The following is a 25066-nucleotide window of genomic DNA, read 5'->3' as shown; positions in this document are numbered from 1 at the left end:
TCTAATTAAAATTAAAAGCTTCTGCACAACAAAGGAAAATATAAGCAAGGTGAAAGACAGCCTTCTGAATGGGAGAAAATAATAGCAAATGAAGCAACTGACAAACAACTAATCTCAAAAATATACAAGCAACTTCTGCAGCTCAACTCCAGAAAATAAACGACCCAATCAAAAAATGGGCCAAAGAACTAAATCGACATTTCTCCAAAGAAGACATACGGATGGCTAACAAACACATGAAAAGATGCTCAACATCACTCATTATTAGAGAAATGCAAATCAAAACCACAATGAGGTACCACTTCACACCAGTCAGAATGGCTGCGATCCAAAAATCTGCAAGCAATAAATGTTGGAGAGGGTGTGGAGAAAAGGGAACCCTCCTACACTGTTGGTGGGAATGCAAACTAGTACAGCCACTATGGAGAACAGTGTGGAGATTCCTTGCATTCTTTTTGATGACACAGCCCCACAAGGTGTGCATCAGATATATTATATTCCCATTCAGATATTATATCGTCTCTCTGGGTATTGTAATTATTTTTATGTTGTTTTATTATGGTAAAAAAAAAAAAAAACCACTGAGATTCAGCCTCTTAAGAAAATTTTAAGTGTCCAGTATATACAGACTCAGGTACAGTGTTGTTCAGCAAATCTCTAAAGTTTATTCATATTATTTGACTGACAATTTATGCCCTTGAATTAGTAACTTTGTTTTTCCCTCTCCCCAGCCCCTGACAACCACCATTCCACTGTTTGATTCTATTAAGTTGACTCTTTTAGATATCTCATAAGAAATGGAATTATTTGTCTAATAGTGCTTTCCTCCAAAATTCAATTTAAGAGGTGTCTGAACTTTCCATTTGTAATAGATAGAGAAAGAGAAAACGAAGGGGGCAAACATCAGAGAAGGAAGTTGTAAGTCCTTGGGTGTTTACAGTGTATCCTATCACAATTAGTGTTTTATACATTAAAACATGTAAGGGTTACATGTCTTTATTTGTCACTATGATAAATCTTTTGTAGGACAAACAATTTTGTTTTGGAGTTGTGTGACAGACGGAAAGGACAACTTTCCCTTATAATTTTAACTTTTCCTAGATACTGAGTAAACTTTTTTAATTATTATGTTAGAAGGAAAGTACTTTTATCTCTGAAATCTCTTGCAAATTTACTTACCAATATTACTAATTCATAAGGGTAATGTTACAGCCCTTTATCCTCACTAGCTTACTTTTGTGGGAGGTCTGTAGTCGCTTTGTATGATGTTCTTTGTAGCACTAAGGCAAAAGGTATCTTGGGTGAGGGATTTTGGTCAAGTTCTTCTACCTTAGATGAATCAGGCATCTCTGATTATGGTCTGAAGCTACTGACTTACTGATTTTATTCTCTTCAAGGAGTGAATATAATTATAGGAAAGGACAGCTAACGTTACATTTATTCTTGAGGACAAATAATAAGGGCAAATTTATTTATTTAATGACTACCAGTCAACTTCATTTTGTTTCCCAGACTCACCTAGGAAATACATCATTAATTAAATGAAGCTTACTGTTACATTGCAAATAGAGTTATGGATGCAAGCAGTGTCTCCTGATTCTCTAAATAATAATAGTTGTTTTAGGAAATATGCTGATAGCATTAACAGCAGTTAATGGTGAAATACCTCTTGAAAAGAATGTGATCAAAAGGAACATTAAGTGATCTGTCCATATTGCTGAATTAAATAAGGGGGTCACACCATGAGCGATGGACTGGGGGATGAAAGACTGAAGTCATTTGTCCATCTGGTTAGGTGTATCACCTCAGGAAGGGCCATTACACCCAGGTAGATCTTTTCATTCTGAAATAAAGATATTAGTATCTGTCTTTTCTGTCAAAAAAGGCAAATACCTAATTTTGTAAAATGAATGGAGTCAAAATAGATACTTTTCCAGAAGTCCTTTAGAAATCATATCTCTGTACAAATATAGCAGTTTGAATTTTACACATAAGGAAAAATAGTTGAGGGAAATATTTCCCAGAAATCACCATGACAGAATTTGCAGACTCCCTGTCATGTTTTCAGAGGAACAAGTTGCTCCCTGATGGCTCAGGCTGTAAAGAATCTGACTGCAATGCAGGAGACTCAGGTTTGATCCCTAGGTTGGAAAGATCCCTTGGAGTAGAAAATGGCAACCCACTCCAGGATTCTAGCTGGAAAATTCCATAGACAAAGGAGCTTGGCAGGCTACAGTCCGTGGAGTTTGAAAGAGTTGGATACGACTGAGTGGCTAACATTTTCACTTGAATTGTCATTTTGTTTTCAGAGGAATGAGTTGCTTAGGAAGTTATCACCTGTGTTTTCTTCTATTGTATTTGACTTTATGAAGCAATTACAAAATGACAAATCAGGGGATCCTTTTTTTTTTTTTTTTTGGGCGGGATATCTGGTGTTCAGGTGCTACTATGACCATCAAGATGTTTTAAAGAATCAGGCTTCTTATTTTTTTCCTTTACAATTTTCAGCAGAGACTTTTATCCTTATGTTTTCAAGTTATCTGCTTATACCTCTTAGGAATTACACCCAATTTCCTGTGATTAAATTGGTGGTGGTGGTGGTGGTATTAAAGGATGGAAAGAAACTATATCTAGATCACAGTTCTTTGCCATAAAGAGGAACCTTGAGGATTTAGGGTGTGCTTGCTTCTTGCTTGATCATGTGTTTATTAGCTGGGTGGGTACACAGCTGCCCAGATGAGATGAGAGTTCCATTGGTTAAAAAGAGGACGGAAATATATATTGGAAAGGCATAAGGTGGCATCTGCCACAGACCAGATTAACCCTATTAGAACCAAATGCCATGGGTAGGTATACTGTTCTAGGAAAGGAATATCTTGGAGAAAAATAAAGATGAAATCTACCTAAGGGACTTTTAGTATGTGTGTATTAAAAAGACACAGAATGATGACAGATAGATAGGAAAGAGAAGGTGGAGGGACAGGAATGGGGAAGAGGACAGGAAATGAAATATAGCGCAGTAGTCCAGTGAGCTTGTCCTCTAAGACAGACTAACTAAGAACATACACTGTCACTTCCAGGTACCTTATTGAAATCAACCATTTCTTAGTATCATTTTTCAGACATAAAGAATATAGTCATATTTGGAAATCATTCTTTAATAAAGCTAGAATTATTTTGGAAGCAATTGGCCTTTAGAGACAGTGGATTACTTTTTCCTGTGTGTATGTGTCTCTGTGTGTGACTATTCCAACTTGGTAACCTATGGTAGGTTATACAAACTGATGAAATTTCACTGTTTTCTTTACCATAGTATTTAGCTTATAGATTCACATGGCATTGTTGTTGCTGTTGTTCAGGCACCAAATAATGTCTTACTCTCTGTGACACCATGAACTGCAGCATGCCATACTTCCCTGTCCTTCACTATCTCTCTAAGTTTGCTCAACCTCATGTCCATTGAGTCAGTGATGCCATCTAACCATCTTATCCTCTGTTGCCCCCATCTCCTCTTGCCTTCAGTCCTTCAAGCATCAGAGTCTTTTCCATTGAATTGTCCCTTTGCATCAGGTGATCAAAGTATTGGACTTTCAGCTTCAGCATCAATCCTTCCAATGAATATTCAGGGTTCATGTCCTTTAAGACTGACTGGTTTGATCTCCTTGCAGTCCAAGGGACTCGCAAGAGTCTTCTGCAATACCACAGTTCAAAAGCATCAATTCTTTGGTGCTCAGCCTTCTTTATGGTCCAACTCTCACATCCATACATGAGTACTGGAAAAAACATAGTTTTGACTATATGAACCTTTGTCAGCAGAGTGATGTCTCTGCTTTTTAATACGCTGCCTAGGTTTCTCGTAGCTTTCTTCCAAGGAGCAAACATCTTTTAATTTCATGGCTGCAGTCACTGTCTACAATGATTTTAGAGCTCAAGAGAATAAAATCTGTTACTGTTTGCACTTTTTCCCCATCTGTTTGTCAAGAAGTGATGGGGGACCAGATGCCATGATCTTTGTTTTTTGAAAGTTGTGTTTTCAGCCAGCTTTTTCACTCTCCTCTTTCACCTTCATCAAGAGGCTCTTTAGTTCACTCTCTGCCATTTAAGTGGTATCATCTACATATCTGAGGTTGTTGATATTTCTCCCAGCCGTCTTGATTCCCACTTGTGATTCATCCAGCCTGTCGTTTCACATGATGTGCTCTACATAAAAGTTAAATAAGCAGGGTGACAATGTACAACCTTGACCTACTTCTTTCATAAGACTGATTCAAAGGAACCAGTCCTTTGTTTCATGCACAGGACTAACTATTGCTTCTTGACCTGCATACAGGTTTCTCAGGAGGCAGATCAGGTGGTCTGGTATTCCCATCTCTTGAAGAATTTTCCACAGTTTATTGTGATCCACACAGTCAAAGGCTTTATCTTAGTTAATAAAGCAAAAGTAGATCTTTTTTCTGAAACTATCTTGGTTTTTTGGTGATACAATGGATGTCGGCAATTTGATCTCTGGTTTGGCCTTTTCTAAATCCAGCTTGAACATCTGGAAGTTCTGGGTTCATGTACTGTTGAAGTGTGGCTTAGAGAATTTTGAGCCTGGCTTGGAGAATCTTCAGACATACTTTATTATTTTATGACTGTTTTAATCACACCTGTAGTCAGAAGTCTCATGTAAATGTCATCACTTCACAGTACCAAATCCCATCTTCTAAATCATCAGAATCAGTTATAGATGAGACTCATAAAAAATTATTTATTGTATAAAACTAGAAACCAAGTTAACTGCTTTCTATGGTGATGAAACAAACACAGTATAACAGTTAAACATTCCTGCTTGAAAGAAAGGGCACGATAGCACAGGGTCATCGACCCCAAGCAATATCAGTACTTGAGTTGGAAACATCTGCAAGAAGTTTACAAGGTTGTAGGAATTAGGTTTTAATGCCTTCTAGGAATTAGGTGGCCACCTTTCAGCCTACTACAGAAGACATCATGAAAAATACTGACTTACATGTAAAGAGAAAACCTAAGTAAATCACAGAAATTTTAAAAGTTGTCATAATGTTGCTTCTTCCAAAAACTGCTAGGCCAGTAATTCATGCATAGTCCTTTAAACCCTTCAAAGAACAAACTCTTTGCTTTATTAACTATTGTGAACCATAAAATGGAAACCTGATTCCCTTTATTAAGCCAACACAATGAATATCAATATCTGACAAAAATCTGCCTATGAAATAATCTTGTCTGTAGCTATTGATGTAATGTTCTCAAATGAAATATTAACAGAAAATATGTTGTATATTTCAGATATTCAGGTAAAGAGTGTCAGGAGAACACAGATTGTTAACTGCAGATGGGTAATATATTATGGACTGTAATCTCTTATTTAAAACTTCAAAACCTAACAAAGCTCAGAAAACTAATATTTTCATTATTTACTTTGTGAGATGTATAATCTGAACTGGCATATTCTTTGCAGTGTTGATTTATCTTTCTTTAAGTCAATATCCATATGTCCTAGTACAGAAATATGTGAATTTTACAACATGTTGTTCCTGACCCTTTGGGTTTGTTATTTAATTTATCTTTTATGCATAGTGTAACTTTTCTGAAGTCCACAAAGTTTTAAATACCAAAGCCCAACTGTCTCATAAGTACTTCATCTAATGCATATAGGAATTTATTTCATTTACTATACCAGTAAACCAAAAGAGAAAATCATGTGACTCTCAAAGTGATAAATATATTTCTGTAATAATAAGAGCTAGCATTTATTTGCTTGCTTTATAATGTCAGGCACTATTTTATTAGAACATCCATGTCTTCATAGTAAAGCAGGTAGTGCTAGTATCATTCCTATTTTAGAAATAGGAAATTAGAAACAGTGATAGCCTAAGCAACTTTTTAATGTCAAAGATCCAGTTAAGTTTGCAGCAGGTCTCAAACCCAGGCAGTTTAACTCCAGAGTCCAAGTTCTTAACCTCTCTGCTATCGTCAGTCAGTATCTGGTGATTATTTTAATAATTCGTCCATTCAGTCAATCACAATTTGAGTACTTGATCTTTCGTAGGCTAGTAAAATGATATGATTTCCAATTCTGTGGTATGAAAGTGAATCAGGCAGGTAGAAAATGTGTATACTCACTGAGCTTTCATCACCTTGCATGGTGCTTAAGAGGAGAAGATGATAAAAAAGCTGCAAAAGACAAATACATAGCCTGTCATATTGTGTTAGCATGCTGTGTGTAAGATGATAATTGGTATTAAAGAAAAATAAAGCAAGAAAGGGAAACAAACTCTTAATAAAATATAACTGAATAAAACATCTCTAATTCTGATAAAAACATAATTTCTCAAAAGTGAAGCAAGAATTTTGAGTAATAACAACACATTACATATATTATTATTAAAGTAAATATGCAAAATGTGTACCAGCATTTCCATTTGGTATTGTTCTGGCTGTGCTATGTAAAGCCATTAGATAAGAAAAAAGACTTAGAGGTGGAAATGTCTGAAAGGAGCTGGAGAATGTTTATAGATGGTAGGACTATGTTCCAAGAAAAAATGAATCAATTGAAGGGAACCGTATAAAATAACAGAATTATGAGATACCATTTCACATCAGTCAGAATGGTTGCGATCCAAAAGTCTACAAGCAATAAATGCTGGAGAGAGTGTGGAGAAAAGGGAACCCTCTTACACTGTTGGTGGGAATGCAAACTAGTACACCCACTATGGAGAACAGTGTGGAGATTTTTTAAAAAACTGGAAATAGAACTGCCTTATGACCCAGCAGTCCCACTGCTAGGCATATACACTGAGGAAACCAGGATTGAAAGAGACACGTGTACCACAATGTTCATCGCAGCACTGTTTATAATAGCCAGGACATGGAAACAACCTAGATGTCCATCAGCAGGTGAATGGATAAGAAAGCTGTGGTACATATACACAATGGAGTATTACTCAGCCATTAAAAAGAATACATTTGAATCAGTTCTAATGAGGTGGATGAAACTGGAGCCGATTATACAGAGTGAAGTAAGCCAGAAGGAAAAACACCAATACAGTATTCTAAGGCATATATATGGAATTTAGAAAGATGGCAATGATGACCCTGTATGCAAGACAGCAAAAGAGACACAGATGTATAGAACAGACTTTTGGACTCTGTGGGAGAGGGAGAGGGTGGGATGATTTGGGAGAATGGCATTGAAACATGTATACTATCATGTAAGAAACATATTGCCAGTCTAGGTTCGATGCAGGATACAGGATGCTTGGGGCTGGTGCACTGGGATGACCCAGAGAGATGATATGGGGAGAGAGGTGAGGATTCCCAATTCAGGATTGGGAATTCATGTATACCCGTGATGGATTCATGTCAATGTATGGCAAAACCAATACAGTATTGTAAAGTAAAATAATAAATAAATAAATAATAAAATTTTAAAAAAGATTAATAATAAATAATGAAAATGTTTCTATATAAAAGATAGCCAGTTAAAAAGACAAAATAATAAAGAATCATCTTATGGTAAACACAAAAGTAAGATAAGTATGTATGAAATTAATAAAAATATATTGGACTTAATGTGAAGAAAATTTTGGACCCTACTAAAAATCATATGAGAAAATATAGTAAGCAGAGAAATATATCTTAAAAAATAGAACATAATATTATAAAACATTCTAGTTCTTCCAAAATTTATCTATCAAGTCAGATCTAATTGCAAAACCCAAAGATTTTAGCTGAATATTCATAGCAAGGTAATGTGAATAAAAATGATGTCAAATTTTATCAAATCTTTTAAATAATCATACATTTTTAAAGGAGTTAAATGAGGAATATGACCCTTGCCCAACAAATATGAAAATTGATTATAGAATTACAATAATTAAAGTAATTTGGTATACTGGTTCAGAGTAACAGAGAAATGCAGAGATGGACACTTATTATATATAAGTTTTGTCTTTCAAACAAAGAGAGAAATGAACTGTTGACAAACTCGTATTAACATAAATAATATGTCTTTTGGCAAAAATTCAGCAAGATTTCTGCTTAACTCTTATGCCAAAATAATATGAAATGATTCAGATATTACACTGTAAACTATGAAGTCATAATGGCCAAGACATACAAAAAGTAATATTATTCCTCAATTGGAGAAAAGAAAGAGATTTCTAAGCATGACTCAAAACTCAGAAAATTTTGATATAACTGAAATATAAATAGTTTAAACTCTACAAGGTAAAAAAGAAAACAAACTTGTGAAATATTTGCAATGCATGACTTTTTCTATACTAGAAAAAAAGGCATGAAATGCCTGCATTCTAAAGATGCTTCTTGTATTCAACTGTTAATTCCATAGCCCTTTCTTATATGGTCTGGGATGATTAAAAACTCTGTAATCCTATTTCCTAATTTGTAATGCTATAAAACAATAGCTAGCTCATAAAATTTTTTATGGGGTTAAATGAAATACTACATATAAAGCTTTAAAACAGTGCTTCAGTAGTAGTAACTATGTAAGTACTATTTCCTCACTATGGTTATTAACATAAATAGTTTCTTAATGTACACAGACAAAATGGATAATGTACTTAAGTAGGTAGTCCACAAACGAATAAATATAAACAAAAGCATATGAAAAGATCATCAACTTCAATCAACAATGACAAAACTTTATTTAAACAATTGTGTCATACTTTTTAGCCCATCAAATTCAGAAGTTGATAAACCTAATGATGATTAGTCACGTTAGACACTGTTAGTGGGAATGTGTTAACCTTTTGGAGAGTAATTTTTCACTACACAATAAAACATAATACTTACCTACACTTTCAGCCAGGAATTCCATTTCTGAGTATTTGTTGTAAATATATATTCACAGGAGATGCATGAAGGTTGTACAGAATTTGGTAACAAAACATTAAATAATATTAATCTTGGTAGCAAAATAGTAAACCCAAACCACTACAAATAGGAGATAGCTGCATAAATAATAGCACATCTATTAAGGACAATAGGCTACTGGAATTAAAAAAATAAGGAAAATTCTTGTTTCCTGGATATGTATATGCTTTATTGATATGTGAAAAAAGAAATCCCAGTTTCAGCACAGTGTGTATAATTCTATTTTCTAAATATGCAGTTGTGCATATGTATTTTCATACATTTATGCTTTTTAGATAGGCTGTTTTCAAATGATGCATGAGAAAGGACCTTGGTTATTATCTGTCAGAATTAAAATTGGGGAAAGGTGGTTCTTTCACATTTTATATACTTTTTTATACACTGAAATTTTTAATATTGCTTTTATTTAAAGTATATGAGCTTCCCTGGTGGCTCAGATGGTACAGAATCTGCCTGCCATGCAGGAGACCAGGTTCATTGCCTGGGTCCAGAAGATCCCTTGGAGAAGAGAATGGCTACCCACTCCAATATTCTTGCCTGGATAATTCCATGGACAGAAAAGGCTGGCAGGTTACAGTACATGGGATTGCAAAGAGCTGGACATGACTGAGCAACTAACTAACTAACTAATGCTGCATATCAGTCCCTGGGTATGAAAGATCCCCTAGAGGAGGGCACAACAACCCATTGCAGTATCCTTGCCTGGAGAATCCCATGGACAGAGGAACCTCTAGGGCTATAGTCATAGGGTCGCAAAGAGTTGGACAGACTGAAGCAACTAACAATTTTACTTCACTTTTACCAAAGAAAAAGATCATAATCAATTTGAGAGCTCAAGTTCTTTAAAAAGAGATACCCTAAGATATTCTCTGAATATCTTTTGAAGGAATTAAAAAAAAAAATCCTTTGAAATCCTTGAGGTTGTGCATGGGATGAGTGTTGAGTTGAATGCACAAATGGACTTTCAGAGTGCTCATGCTATTTTCTAATTGTTGAATATAACAAAGCTGAGAAGATATACTAAAAGCTGTGAGATTGAATAAATTGCGATAAAGCTTGAAGCATTTATTAAATCTGTACCAGAGCTTTGAAATCCTATGATTTTACCAGAATTGACAGACCCTTGTACTGAAGCAGATAGTGTGACTCAATAAGGGTTAACGCTCTAATACAGAATATCATTTCTTCAGTTCAGTTCAGTTCAGTCGCTCAGTCGTGTCCGACTCTTTGCAACCCCATGAATCGCAGCATGCCAGGACTCCCTGTCCATCACCACTCCCGGAGTTCACTCAGACTCAGGTCCATCAAGTCCGTGATGCCATCCAGCCATCTCATCCTCAGTCATCCCCTTCTCCTCCTACCCCCAATCCCTCCCAGCATCAGAGTCTTTTCCAATGAGTCAACTCTTCTCATGAGGTGGCCAAAGTACTGGAGTTTCAGCTTTAGCATCATTCCCTCCAAAGAAATCCCAGGGCTGATCTGCTTCAGAATGGACTGGTTGGATCTCCTTGCAGTCCAAGGGACTCTCAAGAGTCTTCTCCAACACCACAGTTCAAATGCATCAATTCTTCGGCACTCAGCTGTCTTCACAGTCCGACTCTCGCTTTACATGACCACAGGAAAAACCATAGCCTTGACTAGACGGACCTTAGTTGGCAAAGTAATGTCTCTGCTTTTGAATATACTGTCTAGGTTGGTCATAACTTTTCTTCCAAGGAGTAAGCGTCTTTTAATTTCATGGCTGCAATCACCATCTGCAATGATTTTGGAGCCCAAAAAAATAAAGTCTGACACTGTTTCCACTGTTTCCCATCTATTTCCCATGAAGTGATGGGACCGGATCTTAGGAGGGTAAAATTTGAAAAGCCTATCAAGAGTGACTGTAGATGTGGAGTATTGGTAAAGATGTGGAGTAACTGGAACTCACATACTTTACCGGTAGGAATGCAAAATGGTGCAAGTACTTTGAAAAATAAGTTTTTTTTTTAAATATGAAGTTAAATGTACTCATACCATCTTACACAGCAGTCTCATTCCTAAGTTTTTACAAAGAGGTGTAATCACATATGTATACAAAAAGAACTGTGCTCAAAAGTTCATAGCAACTTTATGCATAAAAGCCAAATGTCAGCAATTAATGAATAAACAGATTGTGGTATACTTATTTAATAGAACACTACTTAGCAATTAGAAGGGAGAAACCCCCAACATTGGAACAAATGACTGAATCTTAAAGACATTATAGTAAAATGAAAGAATCCAGACATGAGAGTACTTGTACTTTCCATTTATAGGAAATATTAGAACAGACAAGCTATAAAGATAGCAGATCAATGATTTGTATGTGTATATATGTATGAAAGTACATAAATGCAAAGGGCCTTATGGAACTTTTGGGGTGATGGAAATTTTGTGTATTGTGATTGTTGAAAGTAGTTATTAAAACCTTCCTCAAGACATTTAATTGTACCCTTAAAATTGGTAAACTTTATTATATGTAAATAATACATCAAAATTTCATTTGAAAATCTTTGAAAAATATTCCAAAAATAACAAATGGAACATCACACATTTCAGCTTTTGAAGCTCTTGAAGAAATCGCAGTTATTATAGAAGAAAAAGCTCACACACAGGAAGTCATTTATTCATCAAAAACTAAGGAGGAACTGAACTATTTCAGGAAATCAATGAAAATTCATCTAGTATACAAAGTTTAATTTTAAATTCTATGGTTGCATTTGGAATAACTCTTGATAACATCCATTTGTCATTGGTTAGATTTATATTCTATCATAAACTGTAATGGAATTGAGAAAATGTTTATTTTGCTATAATATTCAGAAATAAATTATTTGTCAAGTTTTGTAAAAAATAATTATCAGAGAAATATTCTTTAAATGAATTAAAAATATAGTACCTATGATAATATTTGGGTAAGTATATTTTATACCTCAAGTAGAAGATTAGTATTGATAATGTCTTCTTAGTAGAGTTTGCTTTTTATAAATATCTCAGCAATTTTGTTTGCTCTATTTAAAATTTTATAACCTACAGAAAATAATCAAGTCTTTCATAACTTAAAATGCAACTTTGGAGATTTAGGGTAACTTTATATTTAAAAAAAATAATAAGCTCTCATAGGAAAAGAAAAAAATCAGTCTTTAGAGAAATACCAGTACAGAGTATTAAAGGTAGATATGGCTAAGAAGCTAATTCTTTGATATATTTGTATGCAAGTGTGTGTATATATATATATACACACACACATATATATACATTTATATATGTATGCATATATATTCACACACATATGTACATGTTTACATATATATACATTATAAAGTACTACACAAAATACTCTGCTTTGAAAATCAACCTAATGAGATTTAATTTTTTTTGCTTTAAAAAAGATCAATAAGTTTTATTTCCTCTATCTGATTTTATTTTTTAAATTAAGATGAATTTTTTTTAATTCAGGAAATAATAAAACCAAATTGAGAGTCAGTAAATATATTGCAAAGAGTTGGACACAACTCAGCGACTGAACTGAGCTGAACTGAACTGAAATATATCTTTCAAAATTATCCAATTCAACTATTTTTTAGCATTCTCTTTAACTTTTAGTAATAGTCTAATGTGGGTGTAGAATATATGAATACCCCAGTTATACAGGAGACTATTGCAATTGTTATATAGAATAATCTAAAAATATCTCACCAGAGTACTTTTATCAAGTGGTATTAGTATCTTGTAAAGATAAGAAAACTGTGACTCATGGTAAATAAGTAATTTGCTCAAAGTAACAAGTCTTGAAAGTGGAAGTCTGTCTGAACCCAACATTTAACCATTCTAGGATATGAAAGAGATGCCAGTTTAGGTTTTGTTTCCAAAAAACTGCAATATATAGAGACTGAAAGGGCAAAGTTCATGTAAAAAACCAACACTGTGTGTGTGTGCACACTCAGTAGTGTTCAGCTCTTTTGTGAACCCATCGACTATAGCCCATCTGGCTCTTCTGTCCATGGAATTTTCCAAACAAGAATACTGGAGTGAGTTGCTATTTCCTCCTCCAAGGAATCTTCCTGACCCAGGGATGAGACCCATGTTGCTTACATCTCCTGCATTGGCAGGCAGGTTCTCTACCACTGTGCCACTTGGGAAGCCGGTGTTTTATTATTTGGTCTTCTTAGAGACCTTTAGTGTCCCTGAAATATGGCTGCTGGGTAAGTTTGCAGGGCTTGGCAGTTCTCTTTGAAGTCTCCTGGGGTTATGCCAAAGGGACAGGGTCCCATGGGAATTTAGTCTGAGTTTTCATCCAAATGAACACCTGCTGTCTTTGTCCCTTACCCATCCTTTAGTCAGCAATGCCAGCTCTCTCTTTGTGGTGGGACCCATTCAACACAAGGAAAAGGCATGCCAGTGTTCTTCACTAGCTTTTGTTTCCCCCCTCTCTTTCCCACATGATTCATTGCCTGAGTGTCTTGGAAATAGAGGAGCTAAGGCTAAGTTTATCTTTGGCTGTGTGTTGTTCTGTATTTCTAGGAATTTAGTCAGTTATAGTCCAGTCTACATAAATGGTCTTTTGATCCGATCCTCTCCTTTCTCTTCTCTTCTCCTCCCCGCCTCCCTCCATCTGTCCTATTTATGTTGTTTTGGAAAGGAAGAGATCTATTATTGCAAAAATATATGCTTATGAAACAATCTACTTTTAAAAGTTTCACTTCTATAACTTAGAAACAAATAATTCAAGCAGAGGTAAATTCACTGATCATATCCCTGTGGATAACTAATTTGACCATTCATTCTTAGTACTTGATTCATATTTCTTTACGTTTGTTTAAATAGTCTATTGGATGAAGGCATATAACTACATAATAAGGTATTCCAAATCAATTTTGAACCAGATTAGGGATAAAATCAAAATAAATGATTTTTAAAATTTAATTAATGATAATGCTGTATAATACACCATAAATAGCCCAACTCAGATTTTTCCTATAATTTCATACCATAGCAACAGAACTTTGCTTTATTTAAAATGTACTTTTATGAGTTATTAGTGAAAATTTTTTTAAAAGGAAGAAACTTTAAGTTTTAAAGCTACTGGACTAATAAGAGTAAACACCTTGATATTCATACTTAGTAAACCAGGAAATTGACCATGTATGTATAACAAAATTATATCAGAATATCAAAACATAGAATTTTTCAATAACTTTTATTGTACAAGTGTTGTTTCCGTACACATCTGTCTATACATTTGTGTCCTTTACTCTTATGGATTAATTCAATTACTCAACAATTTTTTAGAGGATAAAATATACACAAACATTTAGAGTTCTATCACATCTCTATCTTGGGGGAAAGCAGCGCTCTGTCTGCCATCTGCAGAGGGCATTGGTCCCTCTCTTGTGCCTAATGCTTTGTTATGCATGAGTAAGCACATTAGCCTTTTCATTTCATTCATTAGACTTTTAATCCTTGATTAGTGTTTTCAGGATTCTTTCAAATACACAGCTTCTTTATTTCCTTTCTGTTTGGTTTATCTTTTTCTTTTATCCCTACTAGGAAACAAAATTAACAGTTATTCACCAAAATTGCCCCATTTCTTCTGAGATGACTGGTAAATATATTAGTTTCTCATTGGAGTGATTAATCATGTGTCGATGGAGAAAGGGAAAATATCTCCTTGCTTAGAATAACAGAGACAACTATTAAAAGTAAGAAAGAACAGCAAGTTGAGAAGCATGAATCACAATATTCCACCAGTCTCACATATTGTGTGATTCTGTGTCATAGAAACTCTGAAAGCGTTTCCTAAATGGAAGAAACATCCATTAGGGTGTGGAACTGGTATATTTGGGATCTCAGAGTTTAGTTACACTTGTCACCAATTTTCCAAAAATAAATTTCCCCTTTGTTATTTTTCTCTGGTAAGCAAGATAAGTCAGAAAGTAGCTTGTGAAATGAGCAGTTAATAACTACATATCCAATACATTCTTAGCAAACTTTGAAGTCATGTATTAAACTTACCTTTACTAAATAGAAACGCTCAAGTTATATTTTTACCCATAATTAATCTCAAAAGATGAGACTAGGAGCTTCTCCACTCGATCATTTCTCCGCTTACACCATCTTTCTAGCTTTTATATAACAAGAATTTTAAATATTTTTGACATTTATGTACATATGAACTATTTTAAACATTCTTTAAGCATAGACCAAAGGCATGTAGACGAGGTGTATGTGTTATATAGAAATTAATTCCTTGAAGTAAATATGAAAAGTAACCAATAGTGACTAATTCATACTTGTGCAGAATTTATGTATATTACTCATTTCTGCCTAATTACACAATATCTTCTTGACAATGGTATTTTTTAGGAAAGGTTAATTTAAAATATTGTTCATTAAGTTTTTCTCTTTTAATTGTTTCCACAAGATATTAGGATCATAAACTGTCCTGTCTTTTGTTTCTCTTTCTTTCCTTAGGATGCTTCCATTGCACACAGATTCCATATCATGAGAGAGAAACACCCAGAAAAATTCAATAGTAGGTAAGATGAAAAAATGATTCATTATAATTATGGTTGCTGTTGATGGACTGTGTCATAAAAAGGGTCACTGTATGATATAAAACATTTAACATATAAATGACTGAATAGGGCTTGGCATGTGTATAAGTATTAAGACATAAATGTAAACATTTAATTTTCCTTGCTAAATTTTAGGGAGGTTAGAATATGGAATACAGTGTGGTCATCTTTGGTTCATTTTCATACTGAGAAGAAAGATATCAAGTATAAGGTGAAAGTAGTTATTAGGATACACTGGAAGCCTTTTCATGGCCCAGTATGTGAGGGGTGATCATCCTCAATCTGAAGGAGAAACGCGAGGCTCTGATTTGGTCATGCTGAGTAACTGTACATTCCATAGGTATCATATAAGACCTCTAATTTTTGTACTATCAGTCCTGTATTGGCTTCAGCTAAGTGGAAAATAAACCAGAGAAATATAAGTGCTGACAAAAACTACTGGTAAAGACTTTCTCTTCAAAGCAAAAGCCCTTGAAAGCCAAACTTAGTTTTGCTGCTGTAACAATACACAGACATTATTTCCTCAGAAATGTAGATACTGACTTTTGCTGATCTTCAGGGAAATTGAGAAAGATTGGCTTTGTTATTTTCCCCATTTCTAGAAGGAAATATGGCCATCTCCATCCCACTACCCAGGAGATTTTGGGCAGAAGGGTATTTTGTTTAATTATACCCATTTCTACTCTGTTCATTTCCCAGTTACAAAATAATAGTCAACATTTATATATACATATTTAAGTGATTTATATATTAATGTTCAAAGTCAAAGGCCCTGGGATCTCTCTATTTGGCTAGGTTGACATTATACCATGAGTGTTATAGAACACTTAGAACTACTGGAAATTCCTCTGTTTATTTCAGTTTTGTTATACACTAGGAGATTGACATAATTTTCTTCCATGTGATTCCATAATAAATGAATGTATTTTAAATCTATTTTAGATGTTTTAACAATAGACTTTAGTGTACTTCTTTATATAAGAATTATCATATTAGTTTCATGTGAGATCCTACCTAATTTTTCATTATATTGATCTATTTAAATGTTTTAGCAAGACATATGAAAATGTATTTCTAAAATGTACCCCAGGTATCACCTTGAGATCTTCCTACCCTACAGATGATAAATCATGATGCTATGGTTTACTTTTTCTTTCATAGTTCAAGCATCTGTGATTTTGTCTTAAGGAAAATGGAAAAAAGTATGTAATAAATATATATATATATATATATATATATATGTGCATATAATATCTTTAGAAAGATTTGCAAAAATCTTTTAACTTTGGTTTCTTCTAGAAAAGGGAAAGAAATGGATGGGATGGATACTGAATTTTTATTGCAGTATTTTAATTTTATGCCATCTATATTACAAAATTAAGTCAAAAGTAATTTCTTAAAAACTTTACACCATTTTTATTTATATCTAGACTATACATTTTCATTTTATAAGATTTAATTTTATTTCATGAAATTTATGTAAAAATGATGTAACAATAAAATTACATTTACCTTGTAAGTATTTTAGCACTTGATGATCCACCTTGAATATACTGGAAATGAACACATTTGTTAATGCACATAAAGCCATACTATAGAATCAACTCTCTTATGCTTTCCCCAGTGCCATTCTATGAGTCTTTCAGGTGTTGATGTTCATATATTAAAATAGGTTTCAAGCCAAAAAGATACTATTTGAGAAATACTGCATCAGTGCACCCCTATAGGAGATTTACAATTTAAAAGCCCATCAATGCATTAAAATATGCTTACAGGGGGAAATTTTTGTTCCAAACTTATTCAACAGAGATAGGATAAGGGAGAGAGTGGAGAAAACCAGAGAAACAGAGAGACATGTGCGATGGGAGGCAAAAAGGAGAAGAGTACAGAGCAGTGTATCAATATATGAGATGCTCAAGTTTGATGGCCTTTATTAGAATGCCAGTATTTATAATGCTCCTTCAAAGCTAATCAATTCTGTCCTCCAGAATAATTTTAATTATTTTAATAATGAAGACTTCTATTATTCATATATGTCTATTTAGGTTTTTTATTATTAACTGCAGTACTAATCTATGACATTGCTCACTGCCTAACATGTGGTTAGATGCCACTGACTACAATGTGTTTATGTATCCCAAATTAGAAGATGTAAAATTGCATCTTACTGAAACGTTTAAGTGTAAATTTAAGTCAAAAGTAACTCTTGCTTATATAAAGGGAGTATTTCATTTGGAATGGTAATAACATAGAAAATCCCTTCTATACTGACACAGCTCACACGTTTCTAGTATGAGTTCAAAGACTGCCAGCTATATCAGTACTTGCTCAGTGAATTATCGCTATTTTTTTTAGGTTACAGTCAGCCCTAAAATTATATATATTGCCAAGTTAACTATCCATATTTATTGAGTCTGTACTTTTGTAGATTGTCTTCACTCAGTGTTATGAGCATTTATGTAATTCCCTGACTACAATGCAGCATATTCAGAATATGAAAATATTCTAATAAATTTATATGAGGAGGAAGGCCAGATAGCGTGCACAAGCACTTTCATACTCACAAGGACAACTTTCTAGATTTCAACATTGATACAGGTTCAGCTAGAGCACTTTCATATGTTCAGGAATTTGCAAATGGATTTTTTAAGTACTCCTAATAATGGTGTTTCAGATCAGATCTCTTGTCACAATAAATCATACGCCATTAATATTATCCTCTAGCATGCTCACCTTGAAATTCATTTATATTTTAAAGAACATGATGTTTCTAACATTATCTTAAGGAAATTAATTACCAAAATATATAGTTCTGTTCTCTATGCTTCTTATGACAGAAATTGAAAGAACTGAGAAAGATAATGATTTTTCTGGTGGTGCTTAAGCAAGTGCTAGTTGAGAGGGTTATATCATTTTTTTTCCAAAATTTCTACATAAATCTATGTTAACTGTTAAAAGGAAATGTGCTTTTCAACTTTCTAAACTTTAAGATAGTCTTTAATCAAACTGAATTTAAATACATATTTCTGTTCTTTTAGGCTGGAAAAAATAATTCTTGAAGTATCTGTGCTACTATGTCTTATGCTCATAATTCAAATTCATTATACTTTTCCTAATTTTATTTAGAAGAAGAATTTTAAGTTTTCACTTTTCCTAAAAAAAGTAACTAGACATAAACACACTAAAATATTAACATAATTATGAAGGGTTATAATAATTTGGAGAAAATGGTTGAATTCTATGTGTAAATCTGTGTAACACTGACAAGGACTTATAAGTAATATGCAAAATGCAGCTAACTATAGAAAAAGCCTTAGTGATTTGCAGAAATTTCTTAATAATGTAGTCATCGCTTGTTTTTAGAGTACAAATTCTAATTCCTAACATACAACACTTAATGAACCTGCTATCAAACATCAAGGGCTAGCAGTACTCCACAAAGATGCTGTTTCATTATGTCATGTTAATCACTTAAAAGTATCTCATCTCTAACTCCCTGAATGAAACAAAGATCATTTTCTTAGTCCCCTGTTCAAGAGGTATGAGCCTTATTTCTGTCCTACTTTCTGCTGTTTTATGAAGAAATCTGTAAGTAGAAAACTTAAATTGGTATGTAAATTTTAATAATGCAGTTTAACTAAGAATCTAGGTAGTGATATAAGACATGACAGAGGAGCTTTGCCTTCTAAATGTATGAGAAGAAACAAAACTGAAAAATTAGTATTCTAGACTGATAATTTGATATTACCATATTAACAAGGGGCTTCCCTCAACAGCTCAGTTGGTAAAGAATCTTCCTGCAATGCAGGAGACCCAGGTTCGATTCCTGGGTCAGGAAGATCCCCTGGAGAAGGAATTGGCAACCCACTCCAGTTTCTTTGCCTGGGGAATCCCTTGGACAGAGGAGCCTGGTGGGCTACAGTCCCTGTGGTTGCAAGAGTCAGACATGACTTAGAGACTAAGCCACCACCACTATATTAATAAAACCTAATTTTGAAAAGAATCTGTGCTCTGCAGATTGCTCAAATTAATAGTCAACATGAATTTAGGAGATTTGCCTCTGCCTTTAAGAACACACTCACGCTGTGGAGTGATTCTTGACTTCTTTCCCTGACAATAGGCTTTGAGAGATCATGGAATGAGACTCTTTCTCTCCGGGACTTTAGCATCTATGTAGCGCATGGACTCTAACGAGCACTCAATAGATATTTACTAAATTTATTCATTAAATTATACATTATTAAGTGGTACATTTGTTTTTTAAATCACTACTTATTGCCGAGAAAGATAATGGAAAGAGAGTTGAAATATGCCTACAATGAGTCTTGATTCTAAATAACTATTCCTTTAGGTATTATAAGATTTTTCTGTATTCATATATTTAATATCCCAAGACCTCAGCCAGCAGTGTTAACACATTTTTACTATATAAATCCCTGAGCACTGTGAATGCTTTGCTAATTAATAGCATATGCTTACTTATAGATTTGTTTTAACAACACTTGTATTATCAACTTTATAGGTTAACAATATGTAATTCTCAGTTATTAATATTACCTTGGGCTTCCCAGGTGGCGCTACTGGTAAAGAACCCGCCTGCCAGTGCAGGAGACATAAGAGACATGGGTTTGATCCTCGGGTGGGGTAGATCCCCTGGAGGAGGGCATGGCAACCCACTCCAGTATTCTTGCCTGGAAAATCCCTGTGGATAGAGGAGCCTGGCAAACTAGAGTCCATAGTGTTGCAAAGAGTCAGATATGACTGACATGACTGAGGCAGCATGCACCCTGTGATGGTGTTTAACTAAAGAGTGAATAGAAAAGGTCTCTCTGTCTTACCTTCTCTGTACACAGGTATATGCAATAATTATTTTGCAGTTGTATATCATGTGATATTAAGTAAAAGATAATAAACTAAATCTTGCCCAAGTTATAACAATCTGAAGAGATATTTTACTACACAAATATTTTTTATCAGTCAAAACCAGTCATAATATATTCTTGTGTGTGTGTGTGCTCAGCTGATTAGTCATGTCTAATTCTTTGCTACTTCATTGGCTGTAACCCACTAGCGTCCTCTGCCCATGGAATTTTCCAGGCAAGAATACTGGAATGGGTTGCTATTTCCTTCTCCAGGGGGTTGTCCTGACCCAGGGATTGAACCCACGTGTCTTTTGTCTCCTGCATTGGCAGCCTGATTCATTAAACACTAGTGCCACCTGGGAAGCCCGATATATTCTTAGAATTCAATAAAATAAACGCTCAAAGCTTCACAAGCAATGTTCAAATTCTGTATGGCAGTTTATTTTAGGCCTTTGACCCCACTTTTGCATCCACCAGTCAAGACAACTTCATTATTGCGTAGTGAAACATGTTTTTCTATTTAAAAATACAGATTCTGTTTCATTGTAAACTTCCACACTTGTAAATGATACCATCTTTTAAAAACCAACTAGGGAAATGACATTATTGATATTAAAATTTTGAATATTTGTCATTTAGTATTTTGAATGAAGCTGTATTCATTAGAATTTTCCAAATTGAACAGGGACGTTTTAGACAGAATTATATGCTCATGAGATTCTCATGACCTAAAGCATTTTTATGTCTTTATTTTCTGTGTACCTAGACAACTTTGATCTATGTTTAAAAACAAAACTTACTCATTTTTCATTGGCACTTAGAATGACTACTGAATTATATCATTTAAATAACATTTCTTTCATTTTTTGTATAAGCATTATTAGGTCAGCTTTTACAGATAGCCAGACTATTATCCTCATATAAGATATATTGTGTAGATATATAGATGGGTATGTAAACTATAGATTTATACTTTTGTGTACATATATACACACCTTCCCTGGTGGCTCAGTTGGTAAAGTATCTGCCTGCAATGCAGGAGACCCAGATTCTATCTGGGTCAGGCAGATTCTCTGGAAAGGGGAATGGCTGCCCACTCCAGTAATGTTGCCTGGAGAATTCCATAGACAGAGGACCCTGGCAGGGTCTATAGTCCATGGGGATGCAAATGTGCGTTTGTGTTGCATAGATTTATTTATTTGGTTACATTTATGCTATATATGGGCTTCCCTTGTGGCTCAGCTGGTAAAGAATCTTCCTGCAATGTGGGAGACCTGGGTTTGATCCCTGGGTTGGGAAGATCCCCTGGAAGAAGGGAAAGGCTACCCACTCCAGTATTCTGGCCTGGAGAATTCCATGGACAGTCCATGGGGTCGCAAAGAGTCAGACACGACTGAGCGACTTTCACTTTCACTTTCACATGCTATATATATTTTCTGAGAGTTTCAGCTTTTCATATCATACTGTTTTTCATGATTATATGTCATTGCTGTATTTGTAATATAGCAGTTAAAATAATTTAGTTACTAAGCTACCCTATCCATATAATTTGATTTGCATGTTGAAACTCATTAAATGTGTGTCTGATCTGAGCAGGTGGAAATATAAATGGTTAAGCGAGTTAAAGCCTTGTGAACACTGACACAAGAGATTCGATTCCCCTGAATCTTTGTGCATTATTTCCTGGTACCATTAAACTGAAATGCTAACTTTTATATCAGAGTTGTTCAAAACCATGTTTGTAAGATAGCTCTTTGGAATAGAGTGAGTGAGAACTGGAGCATAAATCAGGAAAAGATTCAGTAACTTTTTCTTCTATCTTTGCCTCTCACTCTGTCTTTTCTTCATTTTCTCCAGCTTTCTTATTCCTGTTCTCTCTTTTTTTTAAATTTATTTTTGACACTGCAGGGGAGTAAGAAAAGGAATAGTGATGGTCTTGAAGTTGGATAAAATATCGGTGTCTGCTATTGATTTGGTTGACTATTCTGTAGACATTTAATAAGTAGTTCTTTTCATGTAATGGGCAGCACACCAGATGTTGAGTTTTTAAAGTCCTAAGGCAAATGAGGAAAATGAATTTGGGGTTATACAGAAACCATAAATGGTTCTAGGTCCTGCAGAAGAATGTAAACTGGGAGAAAAGTCGACATTGTAACAGTACAGAGGGATAATTTATGGGGCTCTCAAGCTAAGGTGAACATTGAGCTCTAAGGAGTATTTTAAGGGTTGCTTATATATTATCTGATTTAGCTGAAGAAGAAACATTCCTAGTTTTTGCTTGCAAGATACTTTTAGATATTTTATTAGTATCATCTCCATGCAAATATTCCAAATTTTTCCTCCTTGATTTTGCCTCTCTATTCTCAGGATTTGTGTTTTTGCTTTACATGAATTTGCAAGTGTTTTATGCAAAACTTTTGACTCACACACAAACACAATTCCTAGGATACCAAATTAAGAAACCAAATTTGTGAAGTAACAGTGGTTAATTCAGAGATGATGTCTGAAAAGTCACAACTGAATAATCCAAGACATAAATAATCAAAGATATAAAGTATTTTCTTACAGGGAAGAATTTAAACAGAAGGCAACTTTAAAAGAATTTCTGCTCATTATTGTAGATTCTATGTGTACATGGAATCTTTCAGAAAAGAATTATCAAATTGAAACACTAAATTATTTCTTGTTTAAGCTGACAGCATATATATATGTAATATATATAAATGTGTACATATATATACATACAGATAATTTTAAGAAATCTATGATAAATGATCAATTTTAAGAGAAAAGCCAAAGATAAGCCTAGCCATAAGTTAAAGCTGCTGTTTTTTAAGCTCTGAATTGAAGATAGAGCCCTAAGAACCCTATCCTCAATTTACCAAGTGTTTTAGTGTTGGAACCACTGAAGCTTCCATTCTCTTTGTGTTCAGGCCTCTTCCCGGGTTTAGCATTAGTCTAACTGTAACAAGAACCAAGTGTGCTCTAGGGGCTGAGGGGATCCACTGCACTAATTACACCGTGGACAAAAGATTTTGGGGAAAGAGCTTGTAACACTGACCAGTGTGAAGGACAGAATTTTTTTTCCTTTAATGTTCATCGGTAATCTAGAGGCTTGCATTTGTAATTCGTTAAGAGTTCAATTCCTACATTCTTTGGTATAGATAAAGTTAGTCCCAGATAAGTTAGTTAATTTGATATGAAGTTTAAAGGCCTAATTTATAGTATCCAGATGCTTTAGGATTTATTCCATCAATAATACAATAGAAATATTTTGGGACCTTCCAAAATAAAATCTATTGATTCCTGTTAAAAATGATCCTGGCGTGGATCCTTGAAGACCCTTTTTATACCAGTTCTTTATGGGACATATTAAGTGTAAAGTAAGTCTATCTTGAACTCTTTCCAAAGAGGTTAATCACCTCATTATAAGGTAATTTTACCTGGAGAGTAATCCTCCTGCATGGCTAATTGGAACTAATTAGATGTTCTCCATTGCTTCTTGCCCCACCTAAGCATTAGTTACTAATGCTTTTCCTTTTGGAATACATGTTCTTATACGGGTATGCTCGGCATTATTTTCTGACTAAATATAATTAATTCTTAAAGATAACCTTGAATGGCAGACTTACTTTTTTTTAAAGAAACGGTTTTCCCACATATATTTTTCTTTGGAGAGAAAGATGATATTCTCAAATATGCAGCATCTTGAAGTTTGTGTTTTCTGCTTTGTATTTCTACATGACCAGTATTTTCAGAAAGTGGGGAATCTTTTTTTTTTTTTTATCCTTTAATTTTATTTTTTTTTTAATTTTTATTTTTTTTTTAATTTTAAAATCTTTAATTCTTACATGCGTTCCCAAACATGAACCCCCCTCCCACCTCCCTCCCCATAACATCTCTCTGGGTCATCCCCATGCACCAGCCCCAAGCATGCTGCATCCTGCGTCAGACATAGACTGGCGATTCAATTCTTACATGATAGTATACATGTTAGAATGTCATTCTCCCAAATCATCCCACCCTCTCCCTCTCCCTCTGAGTCCAAAAGTCCATTATACACATCTGTGTCTCTTTCCCTGTCTTGCACACAGGGTCATCATTGCCATCTTCCTAAATTCCATATATATGTGTTAGTATACTGTATTGGTGTTTTTCTTTCTGGCTTACTTCACTCTGTATAATCGGCTCCAGTTTCATCCATCTCATCAGAACTGATTCAAAGGAATTCTTTTTAACGGCTGAGTAATACTCCATTGTGTATATGTACCACAGCTTGCTTATCCATTCATCTGCTGATGGACATCTAGGTTGTTTCCATGTCCTGGCTATTATAAACAGTGCTGTGATTAACATTGGGGTACATGTGTCTCTTTCAATTCTGGTTTCCTCATATACAATGGAGTAAAGACAATCTCTTTAACAAGTGGTGCTGGGAAAACTGGTCAACCACTTGTAAAAGAATGAAACTAGATCACTTCCTAACACCGCACACAAAAATAAACTCAAAATGGATTAAAGATCTAAATGTAAGATCAGAAACTATAAAACTCCTAGAGGAGAACATAGGCAAAACACTCTCAGACATAAATCACAGCAGGATCCTCTATGATCCACCTCCCAGAATTCTGGAAATAAAAGCAAAAATAAACAAGTGGGATCTGATTAAAATTAAAAGCTTCTGCACAACAAAGG

The 25066-nt window shown here is 34.4% G+C and overlaps 1 protein-coding gene across 15 annotated transcripts in view; it reads left to right on the top strand.

Moving 5' to 3' along the window:
- DGKB (diacylglycerol kinase beta) overlaps positions 1-25066 on the top strand; it is a 1339752-nt gene that overhangs the window by 924013 nt on the left and 390673 nt on the right. For all 15 annotated transcript variants that reach the window (XM_060414944.1, XM_060414942.1, XM_042248425.1 and 12 more), the window contains one exon: positions 15406-15470. In XM_060414944.1, the coding sequence (XP_060270927.1) occupies positions 15406-15470 (65 nt within the window). The remainder of the gene's footprint in view (positions 1-15405; positions 15471-25066) is intronic.

The sequence above is a fragment of the Ovis aries genome, chromosome 4 (genome assembly GCF_016772045.2).
Source record: "Ovis aries strain OAR_USU_Benz2616 breed Rambouillet chromosome 4, ARS-UI_Ramb_v3.0, whole genome shotgun sequence".
Classification (NCBI taxonomy): Eukaryota; Metazoa; Chordata; class Mammalia; order Artiodactyla; family Bovidae; genus Ovis; species Ovis aries.
The sequence above is the reverse complement of the archived record's forward strand: the minus strand, read 5'-3'. Positions and strand labels throughout refer to the sequence as shown.